Source organism: Pongo pygmaeus, chromosome 2 (assembly GCF_028885625.2).
Source record: "Pongo pygmaeus isolate AG05252 chromosome 2, NHGRI_mPonPyg2-v2.0_pri, whole genome shotgun sequence".
NCBI lineage: Eukaryota > Metazoa > Chordata > Mammalia > Primates > Hominidae > Pongo > Pongo pygmaeus.
Window position 1 is genome coordinate 128,106,875 of NC_085930.1, and position 18,991 is coordinate 128,125,865.

The 18,991-nt window shown below is 40.0% G+C and overlaps 1 protein-coding gene across 6 annotated transcripts in view; it reads left to right on the forward strand.

Moving 5' to 3' along the window:
- NGLY1 (N-glycanase 1) overlaps positions 1-18,991 on the forward strand; it is a 64,917-nt gene that overhangs the window by 2,382 nt on the left and 43,544 nt on the right. For all 6 annotated transcript variants that reach the window (XM_054483083.2, XM_054483080.2, XM_054483082.2 and 3 more), the window contains exons 2-3: positions 2,956-3,070; positions 17,403-17,648. In XM_054483083.2, the coding sequence (XP_054339058.1) occupies positions 3,056-3,070; positions 17,403-17,648 (261 nt within the window). In that variant the 5' untranslated portion in view covers positions 2,956-3,055. The remainder of the gene's footprint in view (positions 1-2,955; positions 3,071-17,402; positions 17,649-18,991) is intronic.

The window sequence follows — 18,991 nt, forward strand, 5'->3', positions numbered from 1 at the left end:
CACGATCTTGACTCACTGCAACCTCCGCCTCCCAGGTTCAAGATTCTGAAAGATGAGTATGGCAATCAGCGCAAAGGATAGTGGACATACTGGAATAATGCTGAGAAATTAAGAGTTTAAGAAAGTCTTTGTGCTTTGCTTTTCCAGGGATAGGAAAGAGGATATGATGAGTTTGAAGTCTAATGTCCCTACAGCCCTCTAAGTCTTTGAGGGCCTTAGAGTCAGGCCTTTGGTATCAGTCTATGCACAAAACCACGGTCAGTTTACTCAACATACTTAATAAGACAAAGAATTTGAGGAACGGGATGGACTGTCATTGCTGGAGCCTGTTTGCAGTATACTTTTACTGAGAAAAATAGATTAATGTGAGGTCCAGAGATGATATAAAAATAAAATTGCTCACTGGGCACGGTGGCTCACGCCTGTAACCCCAGCACTGTGGGAGGCCAAGGTGGGCAGATTGCTTGAGCTTAGGAGTTTGAGACCAGCCTGGGCTAAACCCCGTCTCTACAAAAAAATTAAAAAATTAGCCAAGCGTGGTGGCAGACACCTGTAGTCCCAGCTACTTGGAGGGCGGAGGTGGGCGGATGGCTTGAGCCCATGATCATGCCACTGCATTCTAGCTTTGATGGCAAAGTGAGACCTTTCTCAAAAAATAAAAAAAAATGCTCACTAGAAACTAAAGAGGAAAATCTATATTGTATATCAATAGTTAAATGGTAACAACATATATCAAAATAACAAAGGCCAGTCAAAGTGGCTCCCACCTGTAATACCAGGGCTTTAGGGCACCCCAGGTAGAAGGATTGCAGCCGGGGCAACACAGTGAGACCCCATCTCTTAAAAAAAAAATTAGCCAGGCGTGGTGGCTCACCTGTAGTCCTAGCTACTTCAGAGGCTGAGGGAGAGGACTGCTGAGCCCAGGAGTTCTAAGCAGCAATGAGCTTTGATGGCATCATTGCACTCTAGCCGGAGTGACAGAGCAAGACTTTGTTTTTTAAAAAACAAAACAAAAACTATATGAGAATTGATGTGTATTTTATAAGAATTTTTAAACAATTGTGAAAGAAGGAAGAAACTAGAAAATTAGCCCAGAGAAAGACCGAGCATGTAGAGATCTGAAAGCTGTGAGGAAAAGAATAGATTAAAATAGCTCAAGCAGTTTTGAACCAGTAGGATATATCATCCTGGTGGTACTGACATGTTTATCACCCTGTGAAATACATTGAGTGTCAGGAAAAGATGCCTCATTTATCTAAAACTAGCTTTGATAAATGTAGGATTATTTTATAGTTCAGTTTTCTTAAGTGATAAGAAAGAGAGGCTCACTTATGAGACAGTGTAGCCTGGAAGCCAGGAATGCTGAATGTTCTGCAGTGCACAAGGAAACTCCACTGAGAAAAGGCCCCACATGTTAATGGTGCTGAGACTGAGAAACCCTAATCTAATACACAGAATAAAGAGTTGAGAATAAAATTTTCTTTGTATTTCACTACTATCTGTGATTCTCAAATTACATATAGTAAAGAACAATATTTTTGTTTTGATTTCCAATCCCTTATGGACCTATAACTTTTGTAAAATACACTGAAAATTTCATGGCAATATCAAATTGCTATATACCGAACATTAAATTTCTGTACTTCTTGCTTCATTTTTATGCCCTTGTAAACAAACAAAGAAAAAATTTCTGTACTACTTGTGTATGGTAGCAAATAATTTGTAGATTAGCACCAATCTGTGGACATTTTGAATAGCAAAAAAAAAAAAAATAGAGCTTTTGTCTCTGAATATTCTGTAATAAACTTATATGATTTTTGAAATTAGGGAAAAGTTTAAAAACATTCATTTAGTATTTATGACACTTTGGCCAATAGGCAATTGACTGGTGAAAAACAAATGCAAAGTTTGTTAAAACTTATAAAATTAAAATATTTGGGTTTTGGCTTTGTTTTTACATCAGAATACCTAGAGAACATGTGTAGATAGGACAAAGTTGATAAGTCATTTGCTAGCATTTGCCTACTCACCATACCATACCCCAGGCAGATGGCTTCTTATGGAAGTACATCTTCCTATGGATCCCAGACACTGCCTCAGAATCCTCCTTAACATAGTACTTAAAGAAGTCACTATCACTTTAAGGCAGTTGGTGTCAGGTATGAAACTTATCATCCTAAACTATGTTCTGAGGGTCTTTTGAATATACTATGATTATCTTAACCTTACATTCTTTTAATGTTTTTTTTAAACAATTCTGATTTATCAAAGTAATTAAAAATCTCAAACCAAAATTTTCATGTGCTGGTTACTTGTCCCAAGTGTACTATTCAAAATCTTAATTATGGTAAAAGAAATTTATGTCTTCCTTTTATTGCCATACTGTCTGCGTCAAGAATGTGTCTTGGGCCAGGTGCGGTGGCTCACGCCTGTAATCCCCAGCACTTTGGGAGGCTGAGGCGGGTGGATCACCTGAGGTCGAGAGTTCGAGACCAGCCTGGTCGACATGGTGAAACCCTGTCTCTACTTAAAAAATGCAAAATTAGCCAGGAGTGGTGGCGCACCCGTGTAATCCCAGCTACTTGGGAGGCTGAGGTGGGAGAATTGCTTGAAACTGGGAGGCGGAGGCTGTAGTGAGCCAAGGTCACGCCACTGCACTCCAGCTTGGGAAACAGAGCGAGACCCCTCTCTCAAAAAAAAAAAAAAAAAAAAAAAAGGAATGTATCTTCAACTGAAGCGAGACTCCCCCCATCTCAAAAAAAAATGTACCTTAAAGTTAACAGCACAGAATGTAATTTACTGTTTTTACTTATAGTATAAACAACCATTGGTTTAGGGAAGAAAGAAAATCAAGTAACTATAAAGGTATACCTAGGTCATGTTTGTCGAAAGTAAAGTCTTTGAAGAACTATGACCTGGTTTTTTAATATATAATCAAACTTTTGTTTTTGTCAGAAACCCTAATGATGAAAAATATAGATCTATCCGGATTGGAAATACAGCCTTTTCTACTAGACTCTTGCCTGTCAGAGGAGCTGTTGAATGTTTATTTGAAATGGGCTTTGAAGAGGTAAGTATGTTCAAGGATTTCCTCTCCCCTCTTCACGCACAAAACAGTCATATCACGTTGGTGAATAATTATTTGAATAAGATAATGTTTTTTAATTTATCATTTTGGGAATCAGTAGACGTAGTTATTTCTTCACTGATTGGACATTTAAAAATCACAGCAAGTATAGTTTAAAATTTCGGTAAAATATAACAACGCTCCACAGAGAAGTTCTTACGAGTCTCAATTCTTTAGAATAAGGGTCAAACATGCAACCCAAGGACCAAATGTGGTTCACTTTAGGCTTTTAGCTAAAACCTGGTTTGTGAGCACACATGAATACTAATAGAGTCTAGCTACCTGTCTGTAGTAGAAAATGAAAAGAATCTGAAGTAAACAGAAAAACTGAGTTCAGGTGCCACACAGAAGGGGTTTCTTCTGTGACGGGAGAGGAGTCTCAGTATGTTTTTTTTGTTTTTACTTCAAATGAATATTTTGGTGTTATCTTTTGGAATCTTGTGGTGTAGTTTAATTTTATGACACATCGAAAGTAGTTATTAAGATTCAGAATTTTCTTTATGTTTATATCCTTAACTAGTTCTCCTTTGTAGAGCATTGAAAGAACTTGAACAAGTTACAGAGACTCAATAGTCAGTGGTCGTCAGAATAGGCAATCGTAGAAATTGTTAAAGAGACATGCTGAGCTGCTATGTAAGATTCACTTTCCTTCATGCCTCTCTTCTTCCCTCCCCAGGTTCCATTTCAGGCCCTGAAGTAACAGTAGTGAACAAAGTAGTAGATATAATCCCATCTCACATGGAGCTTACATTCTAGTAGGTTAAACAGCCAGTAGATGTGAAAACAAGATGAGTGCAAAGAAGAAAATAAGACCAGGTAATAGAATAAAAAGTACTTTGCATGGCAGGCAGTGGTCAGGGAAGTCCTCTCTGAGGAGATGACATTTGAGCTGTGACTTGAAACATCTCAGGTACCTGAAACTCTCAGGTAAGAGTATTTCAGGCAGAAGGATTAATGTGTGTAAAGGATTTCCAGCAAAAGTAACCGTGAAACAGAAATAAGCTGCATAGGGAGGCAGAGACCAGGACACGTGGGGTCTTGAGGACTGCGGCAAAAGACTTAGACTTTATTCTAAGTGAGATGAGAAGCCATTGGGAATTTTTTTTTTTTTTTTGAGATGGAGTTTCGCTCTTGTTGCCCAGGCTGGAGTGCAATGATGCAATCTCGGCTCACCACAACGTTCGCCTCCTGGGTTCAAGCGATTCTCCTGCCTCAGCCTGCCGAGTAGCTGGGATTATAGGCATATGCCACCACACCTGGCTAATTTTGTATTTTTGTAGAGATGGAGTTTCTCCATGTTGGTCAGGTTGGTCTCGAACTTCTGACCTCAGGCGATCCGCCCGCCTTGGCCTCCCAAAGTATGGGGATTACAGGCGTGAGCCGCCGTGCCCAGCCTGGAAAGTTTTAAGTAGGGAAAAATATTTTTGAAGATTATTCTAGCTTGCTGTAAAGAGAATTCCTGGAGGTGGTGGGATGGGGACAAGGGATGAAGCAGGGAGACCGGTTAGAAAGCTTATTATATTAGTCTAAATAAGAAATGGTAGTGGTTTGTATAAAGTCCATGAAGGCAGGGCTTTTTGTCATTTCTGTTCCCTGTGTTGCTAGCTCCTGGAATAATGCTGGGGCATTACAAATGTTAGGTACTCAATAAAGATTTGTTGAATTAAGTACTGATGATGGAGATGGAGAGAAGTAGATGGATCCAGGATTTCTTTTTGTGGCAGAATCAACAGGACTTACTGGTGAATTAGATGTAAGATATAAGGGAAAGGAAGGAATCAAGGACTTACCTATGTTTTGGTTTAAGCAACTAATTGGATGGGAGTATCATTAATTGAGATAGAGAAGCCTTGGAGAGTAGCAGGTTTTAGGGGAGAAACCAACACCTATCTTTGGACAATTGTGACCAATTTGCTGTTAAATATTCAAGTAGAGATGTCAAGTAAGCAGTTGGATATATGAGTTTACAACCCCAAAGGAGAGATTAGGCGGGGGATATAAATTATGGTGTCATCTGATTATAGATGATACAAAGGTATCTGAACATAAAGAATTTAAAATTCCTTGTTCAAGGAAATGCCAATTTTCAAGATTCAAATTGGTTGGGAAAATTGAGTAAATGACAACTGAAGATTCTACCCATTTCTCATGTCGAAGTGTCACATATTCAATAGAATTAGATTTGTCTTTCATTCAGCAAATATTTGAGTGCCAAGTAGGGTAGCCAGCCATTCCAGTTTGCTCTGTACTGTCCTGGTTTTAGCAATGAAAGTCCCACATCCCAGAAAACCCCTCAGTCTCAGGCAAACCAGTTTTGGTCACTCCAGTGCCAAATAACAGGCCACACTGAGACTTGTAGAAGTATTTGATGCAAATGGAGTCACAATTTCAGAAAAGATTAACAGGTTTTGATATGACTAATTTATACTTAAAGTTTCTGTTCGGCTTTAGACATCGCACCTCAGGACTTGAACTCTACCACCAAAAAGAAAGTTGGTGGACTTTTTAAAGAATAATTATATGGATACATAATAGTTGTACATTATGGGGTACAGGTGATATTTTGATGCAAGCATACAAATGTGTAATGAACATATCTGAGTAATTGGAACTTCCATGATCTCAAACATTTATCATCTCTTTGTGTTAGAAACATTCAAAATTCTGTCTTCTAGCTATTTTGAAATATACAATGAATTGTTCTTAACCATAGTCACTGTATTGTGCTATAGAACATGAGAAATTATTCCTCCTATTTAACTATAATTTAGTACCCGTTAACCAATCTCTTTCTATTGCCCAGTCCCTTCTATCTCTCCAAGCCTTTGGTAACTGCCATTCCACTCTTCTTTATTTTTTTAAATTTTCATTTAATTTTGTAATATCTTTTTACAATCACTCTTTTCTTCTATGGGATCAATTGTTTTAGCTCCCACATATGAGTGAGAACATGTGTTCTTTGTCTTTCTGAATTCTGGTTTATTTTACTTAACATAATGTTCCTCCCTTTCCATCCATGTTGATGCAAATGATTTTGTTCTTTTTTATGGTGGAATAATATTCCGTTGTGTATAGATACCACATATTCTTTATCCATTCATCTATTGATGGACAATTAGGTTAATTCCATATCTTGGCTGTTGTGAATAGTGCTGCAGTAAACATAGGAATGCAGATACCTCTTCAATATGCTGATTTTGTAAAATGGTGGATGGGAGACAGGACTAACTTGCAGCTCCCAAATGGACTGACAGAACAGTGCCTGGAAACTCACATGGTGAACTTTTGCTCTGAGAACTACCACAGGAACATACCAGGAAAACCAAAATAATTCACAGACCCTTTGAAAAAAGCAGCTTGCTGCTGCAAATTCCATGAGACAGAGGAAAACCTGTGAGTGCCCGAAGTGTGAGAGGGGGAAAGTCCACCGGGGAACCTGAAAATCCAGATCACGGGAGAAGGGTTTAACCTTACCTAGAGCTGAAATGAATTTAGAGAGCTGAGCGAAATACAAAAGTAAAACAAGCAGCGAGAAGAGCCTGCAGGCACTCCTGGCCACCAAGGAAGCCATTTCTGACTTTATCTCACAGGGGTCCTTGGGGAGGGCTGCAAGTGGAATTGGGGAAAGACCACAGGGAGAATGAAACTTGCAGCTGAACACGAATTTTCCTGGACTGGGGTGTGTAGGGGAGGTGGCAAGTGGGAAATGAAGATACTGCAGATACAAGCACAGAAGCCAAGGCAGACGGAGAGGGGCGAAGCCTGAAAACCCTGATTGCTTTCTCAGTGGGGAGACTTGTAGCCTGGGGCAAAATCTCAGCCCTGCGCACACTGCCTGGATATAAACATAGTGCTATTGGTGGGGCATGGTGGGAGTGAGACTGGCCCTTCTGGCTGCGTGGGAGCTGGGTAAGGCCTGTTATTGCTGACTTTCCCCCACTTCCCTGGTGACCTGTATGACGCAGCAGGTCATATAATTACAGCAGGTCATACATTACAGCAGTTATGTAATCCCCCTGGAAACATAACTCCATTGGCCTGAGAACCACACCCCCATCCCCCACAGCGGCCACAACAAGCCCAACCCAAAGAGAGTCTGCGCTCAGACATGCCTAACCCTGCCTTCACCTTATGGTCTTTCTCAACCCATCCTGGTAACTGAAGAGAAAAGACATAATCTCTTGGGAACTCTATGGCCCTGCCCACTGCCTGAAAAACCCAAATACTTATCCAGGCAACCCTAGAGCAAGCTTATATCTTCTTGATACTACCGCAGCTGATGCTGTCTTGAAAGCATCACCTTCTGGCTGGAGGCCAACCAACTGAAACCATTACAGCAACTCATTGAAGAACAACTCTGCCCCAAGAAAGGAGAAAACAACAGCTAATTCCACCACCTGTAACATGCTGGCTAACCAGAGGTCCTGAGTCCGACCACATGACAGCTTTACTGCCAGCACACCTGGAATTCGAGAAAACCAACACACTAAACAAAACTGCAACCAAGGTCCCACACAGAGTCCACTTCACTCCCCTGCCACCTCCATCAGAGTAGTTACTGGTATCTATGGCTGAGACTTGAAGACAGATCACATCACAGGACTCTTTGCAGACACTCTCTAATACCAGTTCAGAGCCCAGTAGCTCTACTGGGTTGCTAGACCCAGAAGAGCAATAACAATCACTGCAGTCCAGCTCTCAGGAAGCCCCATTCCTAGAGGAAGGGAAGAGCACCACATCAAGGGAGCACCCCGTGGAGCCAAAGAATCTGAACAGCAGCCCTTGAGCCCCGGATCCTTCCTCTGAGATAGTCTATACCTAAATGAGGAGGAACCCAAAAAACAATTCTGGTAGTATCACAAAACAGGGTTCTTTAACATCCCCAAAAGATCACACTAGCATAGTAGCAATGGATCCAAACCAAGAAGAAATCTCTGAATTGCCAGAAAAAGAATTCGGAAGGTCAATTATTAGGTTACCCAAGGAGACACCAGAGAAAGATGAATACCAACTTAAAGAAATTTAAAGAGTGATACAGGATATGGATGAAAAAAATCTCCAGAGAAATAAATAGTATAAATAAAAAACAATTACAACTTCTGGAAGTGAAGAACACACCTAGGGAAATGCAGAATACATTGGAAAGTTTCAACAATGGAATTGAACAAGTAGAAGAGAACTTCAGAGCTCAAAGACAAGGCTTTCGTATTAACCCAATCCAACAAAGACGAAAAAGAATTTTAAAAATGATCAAAGCCCCAAGGAAGTTTGGGATTATGTTAAACGACCAAACCCAAGAATAATTAGTGTTCCAGAGGAAGGAAATACATCTAAAAGTTTGGAAAACATATTTGAGGGAATAATTGAGGAAAACTCTGGCCTTCCTAGAGATTTACATATCCAAATACAAGAAGCTCAAAGAACACTGGGGAAATTCATCTCAAAAAGATCATCACCTAGGCACATAGTCCTCAGGTTATCTAAAGTCAAGACAAAGGAAATAATCTTACAAGCCCTTAGGCAAAAGCATCAGATAACCTAAAAAGGAACACCTATCAGATTAACAGCAGATTTCTCAGTAGAAACCCTACAAGCTAGAAGGGATTGGGGTCCTATCTTTAGCCTCTTTATACAAAATAATTGTCAGCCAAGAATTTTGCATCCAGCAAAACTAAGCTTCATAAATGAAGGAAAGATAGTCTTTCAGACAAACCAATGCCAAGAGAATTTGCCACTACCAAGCTAGCACTACGAGAACTGCTAAAAAGGAGCTCTAAATCTTGAAGTAAAACCTCGAAATACACCAAATTATAACCTCCTTAAAGCGTAAATCTCACAGAACCTATAAAACAGTAAATAACATAATGAAAAAAACAAAGTAGTCACACAATATCTAGCATGATCACTAGAATAGTACCTCACATCTCAGTACTAACATTGAATGTCAATGGCCTAAATGCTCCACAGAATGTCAGAATGAGTAAGAATTTACCAACCACGTATTCTCTGTCTCTGAGACTCACTTAATAAATAAAGACTAACATAAACTTAAGGTAAAAGGGTGAAAAAAGATATTCCATGCAAATGAAAACCAAAAGCCAGCAGGAGTAACTATTCTTAGACAAAACAGACTTCAAAGCAACAGTAGAAAAAAGACAAAGAGGGGCATTATTTAATGATCAAAGGACTAGTCCAACAGGAAAATATTACAGTCCTAAATATGTATGCACCTAACACTGGAGCTCCCAAATTTATAAAACAATTGCTATAGACCTAATAAATGAGATAGACAACAACACAATAACAGTGGAGACTTCAATACTCACTGACGGCACTAGACAGGTCTGCAAAATTGGCATAGAAGGGACATACCTTAAGGTAGTCAAAGCTGTGTATGACAAACTCACAGCCAACAGTATACTGAACAGGGAAAAGTAGAAAGCATTCCCCCGAGAACTGGAACAAGACAAGGATGCCCACTTTCATCACTTCTATTCAACATAGTACTGGAAGTTCTAGCCAGAGCAGTCAGACAAGAGAAAGAAATAAAGAACATCAAAATTGGTAAAGAGGAATAAACTCTTGCTGTTTGCTGATGATATGATCATATACCTGCAAAACCCTAAAGACTCATCCAAAAAGCTTCTAGAGCTGATAAACTCTAGAAACTTCAGTAAAGTTTCAGGATACAAAATTAATGTACCCAACCCAGTAGCACTATTTCTATACCAACAACAACCAAGCTGAGAATCAAGACCTCAACTCCTTTTACAATTGCTGCAATAAAATAAAATAAAATACTTAGGAATATACCTAACCAACCACATGAAAGACCTCTATAAGGAAAACTACAAAACATTGCTGAAGGAAATCATAGACAACACACATCCCATACTCATGGAAGGGTAGAATCGATATTGTGAAATTGACCATACTACCAAAAGCAATCTCCAAATTCAGTGCAATTCCCATCAAAATACCATCATCATTCTCCATAGAACTAGAAAAAACAGTCCTAAAATTTTTAAAAGCAGCCTATGTAGCCAAAACAAGACTAACCAAAAAACAAATCTGGAGAAATCACATTACTTGACCTCAAACTATACTACAAGACTATAGTCAACAAAACAGCATGGTACTGGCATAAAAATAGGCACATAGACCAATAGAATAGAATAAAGAACTCAGAAATTAAAGCCAAATACTTAACAGCCAACTGATCTTCAACAAAGCAAACAAAACAGTGGGAAAAGAACACCTATTCAGTGGTGCTAGGATAATTGGCAAGCCACATGTAGAAGATTGAAACTGGATCCTCATCTCTTACCTTATACAAAAATCAACTGGAGCTGTATGAAAGACTTAAATCTAAGACCTGGAACCATAAAAAATTCTGGAAGATAACATCAGAAAAACTGGTCTAGTCATTGGCTTAGACGAAGACTTCATGACCAAGAACCCAAAAACAAATGCAATAAAAACAAAGATAAATAGATGGAGCTTATACTGAAAAGCTTCTGCACAGCAAAAGAAATAATCAGCAGAGTTAACAGACAACCCACAGAATGGGAGAAAATCTTCACAAACTAGGCATCCGACAAAGGACTGATATGTAGAATCTAGAAGGAACTCAAACAAATCAGCAAGAAAAAAAAATCCCATCAAAAAGTTGTCTAAGGACATGAATAGACAGTTCTCAAAAGAAGATATACAAATGGCCAATAAACATGAAAAAATGTTCAACATCTTTATCAGGGAAATGCAAATCAAAACCACAGCAGTGTGACACCACCTTACTCCTGCAAGAATGGCCATAATTAAAAAATCAAAAAATAACAGATGTTGGTGAAAAGGGAACACTTTTACACTGTTGGTGGGAATGTAAACTAGTATGACCCCTGTGGAAAATAGCGTGGAGAGTCCTTAAAGAACTAAAAGTAGATCTACCATTTATCTAGCAATTCCTGTACTGGATATATACCCAGAGGAAAAGAAGTCATTATATGAAGAAGATACTTGTTCACGCATGTTTATAGTAGCACAGTTTGCAATTGCAAAAATATGGAATCAATCCATCAGTCAACAAGTGGATGAAGAAAATGTGGAGGCCAGGCAGTAGTGGCTCATGGCTGTAATCCTAGCTCTTTGGGAGGCTGATGTGGGTGGATCACCCGAGGTCAGGAGTTCAAGACCACCCTGGCCAACATGGTGAAACCACATCTCTACTAAAAATACAAAAATTTGCTGGGCATGGTGGCGGGCACTTGTAGTCCCAGCTACTCGGGAGGTTGAGGGGAGAATCACTAGAACCCGGGAGGCGGAGGTTGCAGTGAGCTGAGATCATGCCATTGCACTCCAACTTGTGTGACAAGAGCAAAACTCTGTCTCAAACAAAAAAGTGGAATGCTGTGAATACTACTCAGCTATAAAAAAGAATGAAATAATGGCATTTGCAGCAACCTGGATGGGATTGGAGACCATTATTCTAAGTGAGGTAACTCACTTAGCGAGGTAACTCAGTGAGGTAACTCAGGAATGGAAAACCAAACATTACGTGTTCTCACTTACAAGTGGGAGCTAAGCTATGTGGACGCAAAGGCCTAAGAATCATACAGTGGACTTTGGGGACTTGGAGAGGGGAAGAGTGGGAAGGGTGCGAGGGATAAAAGACTACACGTTTAGTTGGGTGATAAGTGCATCAAAACCTCAGAAATTACCACTAAAGAACTTATCCATGTAACCAGATACCAACCCCTTCGCCAAAAACCTATTGAAATAAAAAAATAGAATTAAATAAAAGAAATTTTAAAATGCTTAAAAATTAAGCATAAGAATTTTTTTAAAAAAATTAAAGATCATTAAAAAATGATTACCCTTTTTTGGATATGTGCCTAGCAGTAGGATTACTGGATCATATGGTAGTTCTATTTTTAGTTTTTTTGAGGAACCTTCATACTCTTTTTCTTAGTTTACATACTAATTTGTATTCCCACTAGCAATGTATAAAGATTCTTTGCATCCTTGCCAGCATTTATTTTCTGTCTTTTTGATAATAGCTATTTTAACTGGAGTAAGATAATATCTCATTGTGATTTTGATTTTTATTTCTCTGATAATTAGTGATGTTGAGCATTTTTTCATATACCCTTTAGCCAGTTATATGTCTTCCTTTGAGAAATGCCTATTCAGATCTTTTGCTCATTTTTATTTTTATTTATTATTTTTTGAAATGGAGTCCCACTTCGTTGCCCAGGCTGGAGTGTAGTGGCACAATCTCGGCTTACTGCAGACTTCACCTCTCAAGTTCAAGTGATTCTCCTGCCTCAGCCTCCTGAGTAGTTGGGACTGCAGGTGCACGCCACCATGCCCAGCTGATTCTTTTGTATTTTTAGTAGAGATGGGGTTTCACCACGTTGGCCAGACTGGTCTCGAACTCCTGATCTCAAGTGATCCGCCTACCTTGGTCTCCCAAAGTGCTGGGATTACAGGTGTGAGCCACTGCGCTGGCCTCTTTTGCTCATTTTTAAATGAGATTTATTTTTTGCTATTAAGTTGTTTCAGTTCCTTTTATAGTCTGGTTCTTAATCCCTTGTCATTTGAATAGTTTGCACATATTTTCTTTCACTTTCTAGTTTCTCTTCACATTGTTTGTTCTTTGCTGTGCATAAGCTTTTTAATTTGACGTAATACCTTTTGTCAATTTTTGCTTTAGTTGCCTGTGTTCTTAAAGTCTTACTCGTGAGGCCGGGTGCCGTGGGTCACACCTGTAATCCCAGCACTTTGGGAGGCCAAGGTGGGTGGATCACGAGGTCAGGAGATTGAGACCATGTCTAACACGGTGAAACCCCATCTCTACTAAAAATACAAAAAATTAGCCGGGCGTGATGGCGGGCGCCTGTAGTCCCAGCTACTTGGGAGGCTGAGGCAGGAGAATGGAGGTTGCAGTGAGCCAAGATCGCACCACTGCGCTCCAGTCTGGGCGACAGAGTGAGACTCCGCTTCAAAAAAAAAGTCTTACTCATGAAATCTTTGCCCAGACCAATTTCCTGCAGTGTTTTCCCAATATTTTCTTCTAGTAGTCTTATAGTTTAAGATTATACTTTAAGGTCTTACACTTAAGTGTCTAATCCATCTTTTTTTTTTTTTTAGACGGAGTTTCGCCTCTTGTTGCCCAGGCTGGAGTGCAGTGGCACAGTCACTGCTCACTGCAGCCTCTGCCGGGTTCAAGTGATTCTCCTGCCTCAGTCTCCCGAGTAACTGGGATTACAGGTGTCCGCCACCATGCCTAGCTAATTTTTTTGTATTTTTAGTAGAGACAGGGTTTCACCGTGTTGGCCAGGCTGGTATTGAACTCCTGACCTCAGGTGATCCACCCACATCGGCCTCCAAAAGTTCTGGTATTACAGGCCCATCTTTTTTTTTTTTTTTTTTTTTTTTGAGATGGAGTCTTGCTCTGTCACCCAGGCTGGAGTGTAGTGGTGCGATCCTGGCTCACTGCAACCACCGCCTCTGGGGTTCAAGTGATTCTCTTGCCTCAGCCTCCCGAGTAGCTGGGATTACAGGTGCCTGCCACCACGCCCGACTAATTTTTGTATTTTTAGTAGAGACAGGGTTTCACCATGTTAGCCAGGCTAGTCTCCAACTCCCTACCTCAAGCTGATCCACCTGCCTCAGCCCCCCAAAGTGCTGGGATTACAGGCGTGAGCCACCGTGCCCAGCGTCTAATCCATCTTGATTTGATTTTTGTATATGGTAAGATATAGATGGGGTCTGGTTTCATTCCTCTGCATATGGATATCTAATTTTCCCAGCATGGTGGGCTTTTGAAAATGGAGTATGAACCTAAGACTTATCCCATAATTTTCAACTGTATATTAAAATTCTGGATACTTTTAGGCCCATTTGTCTCTGAGGCTGCATTCTTTTTTATGACAGTTTCTGAGAGTGACATTGAAATGAAAAAGATTAGGATCCAAATGGATATGTGACCCTACAGTTTATCTCAGCGGAGTAGTTTTCCACCAGGAGCCATACCTGCCCCCTCCACCTGCACCTCTTTCTTCAACCTGTTGAAGATGAGCATGGGAAATTTGCTAGGGCAGTTTGGTTGTTTTATTGACTGGACGATATTTTCAGCATTTAGTGGTCAGGGTCAGTTTTGCTAAATATCCTGTGATAAGAATTGTCTCAACAAAAATGCCTTGAGAAATAAATTTGGTAAATACTAGAATTCTTTTTGATTTTTTTTTTTTTTTTTTTTTTGAGACAGAGTCTAGTTCTGTCACCCAGGCTGGAGTGCAGTAGCATGATCTCGGCTCACTGCAACCTCTGCCTCCTGGGTTCAAGCAATTCTCCTGCCTCAGCCTCCCAAGTATTGGGATTATAGGCGCCTGCCACTGTGCCCAGCCAATTTTTGTATTTTTGGTAGAGACGAGGTTTTACCATGTTGGTCAGGCTGGTCTCAAACTCCTGACCTCTTGATTTGCCCGCCTCAGTCTCCCAAAGTGCTGGCTGCCCCTGGCCTCTTTTTGATTTCTTAAAATATTATTACATCTAGTGCATTAAGCTTATAATTTTGTCCATTTATGAAAATAACAGGGCTGTTGGTTAAATTTTTTGATACAGACACTTTGGCCATAATTATATCTTCTTTTAGGACTGGTTGTAAAGAGACTGAAGGGAAGGGAGCATGGCATGAGCAGCATATCTGTCTTACTGCGGCCCTCTCTGAGTTGTGGACTGAGACCTACATCTAAATAACCTGTCATGCTCTTTTTCCTTCTCTGTCCATGGAGTTGTTTGCCTTTCTCAGTGCTGTTCCAGTAACAGTATGAGATCAGATGCCTTTATATTTGGTTTTAAACCAGATGTCTGGTTTCTCTTCCTAGGCCTCCTCCTAGATATGAGAAGATTCTTTCTAATGTTGAAAAAGTCGTTGTGTTACAATTTGTGCCAGTCATCTAATCATTACAGTTGTACAGATGTTCTCTGCTCATTCCCTTCAACTATTTGTGCAAGCTCATGGGTTTCAGTCTCTGTTCAGTTGAAGATGGATTCATTTATAGCATAACGATTAAGGTCGTGGAGTCTGAATCCCTGCTCTGCCAGTTGTTCTGTGGCTTCAAGCAGGTTAACTTCCCTGAGCCTTTGTGTTTTCATATAAGTGAGTATTGGCCGGGCATGGTGGCTCACGCCTATAATCCCAGCACTTTGGGAGGCTGTGGTGGGTGGATCACCTGAGGTCAGGAGTTTGAGACCAGCCTGACCAACGTGGTGAAACCCTGTCTCTACTAAAAAATACAAAAATTAGCCGGGCGTGGTGGCGCATGCCTGTAATCCCAGCTACTCGGGAGACTGAGGCAGGAGAATTGCTTGAACCTGGGAGGCGGAAGTTGCAGTGAGCCGAGATGGCACCACTGCACTCCAGACGGCAACGAGCAAAACTGCATCTCCAAAAAAAAAAAAGGTATTAATCTAATACCTACTTTTTAGGGTAGTTGTATTACTTGAGATAATGTATTTAAAACGCCCAGCATTTTGCTTTGGGAGGCTGAGGTGGGAGGATCATTTGAGGTTAGGAGTTTGAGACCAGCCTGGGCAAAAGAGTGAGACCCCTGTCTCTCTAAAAAATAAAAAAAATCATCCAGGTGTGGTGGCATGCACCTGTAGTCCTAGCTACTGGGAGGCTGAGGATGGAAGATCGCTTGAGCCCAAGAGTTTGAGGTTATAGCTTTGATCATTCCACTGCACTCCAGCCTGGGTGACAGAGGGAGACCCTGCCTCAAAGAAAAAAACGCCTAGCACAGTACTTAGAACACGCAAAGACAATACATTGTAGTTGTCTTTTTTATAGCAATTATGAATCACACATGGAGCTTGCTGGTCTAGTCCAGCTTTTTAGAAAGGATTCAGATGGAATTGACTTTCATGTCATTGAATAATGGCTTGTTCAGTTGATTCCTGTAGGTCTGCCATCACCAGGGAAATACAGTAATATTGTCGATTTTGGCGTTTAAATCCTCATGATCTGCAGGTCTGTGTACTGCATGCTGTTGCAACCTTTTTTTGTTGTTTTTTTTTGAGACTGAGTCTGCTCTGTCGCCTAGGCTGGAGTGCAGTGGCGCGATCTCGGCTCTCTGCAACCTCTGCCTCCCAGGTTCAAGCAGTTCTCCTGCCTCAGCCTCCCAAGTAGCTGGGATTACAGGCACCCGCCACCACGCCCGGCTCATTTTTGTATTTTTGGTAGAGACAGGGTTTTGCCATGTTGACCAGGCTGGTCTCGAACCCCTGACCTCAGGTAATCTGCCCATGTGGGCCTCCCAAAGTGCTGGGATTACAGGTGTGAGCCACCATGCCCAGCTGCAACTTTTTATCTCGTTTGCAGTTGGAGAAATTACTGTTTTTAACATTGTTTCTTTTCAATACCTGGAAATTTGATCAAATACATTGTCATTTCATTTCACCTTTTTTCTTGTTTTGTAATTTACTGCTTTACATTATAGAATTTGTTGTAGCATTTTATTTTAAAGCATTCTTAGCATATTTATAGGTATTCTTTAAATGAATCACTACTGAAATACATGATTTTTATTTCTTTTGTTTTGTTCGGATTACCTTCCTATTACTGTTACCCATTCATAGTTTTGGATTGACTATCAGGGTGTACTTTTTGTTATCTTGGAAAAATTAGTGGACTCCATACACAGACTTCTAATCATGTAGCTATTCTTTAAAGACTCAGATTAACAAGATTCAAGGGTTGTTAGATAACTTCTTGTTGGTTTTATGTGACCCTGGATTCTTTTGTGTGGCTGTATCTCTATTGTCATTATTATTTCATAGGGAATTTCATAGAGAATAGTAGTATCATATACTATTGCAGAGAGGATAGGAATATGCATTTTTGCAACCCTTATGAGGCCTCCTGACTTACTGTTTCTAGAAGATCAAATATTTTTTCCTGAAAGTCCTTTGAATTACATTAAATAGGCTAAGGATTAAATGCCAAAAAGGAGATAATTTTTTTTTTATTTTCTGGTTTATGTTTAGGCATTATTTACCTTAGACTGTATTTAAAAAGAACCACGATGGTAAGAAAACAGTATGATTTTAGAAACATACATTCTATACTATTGGTTTCATTATACGTTTCTCTCTCTCTCTGTGTGTGTGTGTGTGTGTGTGTGTGTGTGTGTGTGTGTGTGTGCGCGCGCGCGCACAAAAGAATACTGCATAAAGCAAAGGTTCACATTTTTTCTAATTTTGTAAATTCCAGGGAGAAACACATCTCATCTTTCCTAAAAAAGCTTCAGTGGAGCAGCTGCAAAAAATTCGTGACCTGATTGCCATAGAGAGAAGTAGCAGATTGGATGGCTCAAATAAGAGCCACAAAGTAAAGTCATCTCAGCAACCTGCAGCCAGTACCCAGCTTCCTACAACACCGTCTTCAAATCCCAGTGGGTTAAACCAGCACACAAGGAACCGTCAAGGGCAGTCATCAGATCCACCATCTGCTTCAACGGTAATGTTAGAATTAAACCTTCTTTAACTGTTTCTTTGAAAGTGTTGAAACAGCAAAAGCTTTGGAATGTATTATGATTTATTCCTGAATTTATGCCCCATATTTTATTCTTAGTTCTTATAACTCTAAAACATCCAAATTTCTTCAGCTCTTTAAAAAATTGTCAGATTTCCTCTACTGCATTAATACTTCTGATCTAAATTGTACCTGCTGCCATTCACTGTGGGGCTTATTTCCAACAGCACAACCATTATCAATACCTTAATTCAATAAAAAAGCTTCTTTAGGTTTAAGGTAATTAAGAATGCATTAATTTAATGATAGTGGATGCTAGCAAATTAGTGAAATTTTGTTATTGGTATACACCATATATACTTGTGAAGAACTAAAGTCAAACTTACAGGCATTCTTGATAAACTGAAATGATTCCATTTGATAGGAAATTATCCTGTTTACAAAAATCTCTTTTGACCAAGGTCCTTATGTATTCTTCTCCTAAGTTTTTACTGTCAGAAAAATTCTTGTGATATTTCTGTGAGTCTAACAAGCACCTCAGTGGATTTTTATGCCCCTCCCTGAGATCATGTGCATTCCATTTTGAATACCTTAGGTCTTCATCAGTTTTGCAGTTAAGGTTGGTACAGTTACAGAAGCTCACTTAACATCTTTCTTGATTTTTAACATCTTTTCTTAGGAGTTTTCCAATTACAGTGTTAGAATATATCTTTTAAGATTTCCTACTTTATCTTTTTAATTGCAGTATTATAGTTTAAAATGCACATAGTTAACCAATCTGCAAAAAAGCTTGCAAACATTTTATTTTACAAAATATCTCTTTCCTGGGCTAAGTATTATTTTGTTAGTGTCCTGGCTCAGGAAAGCCATTCACATTTTCTTAATCTTGTTTAAACTCATTTTTTTTTCTTTTTTTGAGACAAGAGTATCATTCTGTCCAGGCTGTAGTGCAGTGGCAAAATCTTGGCTCACTGCAACCTCTGCCTCCCAGGTTCAAGTGATTCTCGTGCCTCAGCCTCCTGAGTTTCTGGAAATAAAGGCACGCACCGTCACTCCTGGCTAATTTTTGTTTTTTCTTCTTTTTGAGATGGAATTTCACTCTTGTTGCCCAGGCTAGAATGCAATGGCGCGATCTTGGCTCACTGCAACCCCCACTTCCCGGGTTCAAGAGATTCTATAGCCTGCGCCTCCTGAGTAGCTGGGATTACAGGCACCTGCCACCACACCTGGCTAATTTTTTGTATTTTTAGTAGAGACGGGGTTTCTCCATGTGTGCCAGGCTGGTCTCAAACTCCTGACCTCAAGTGATCCACCTGCCTTGGCCTCCC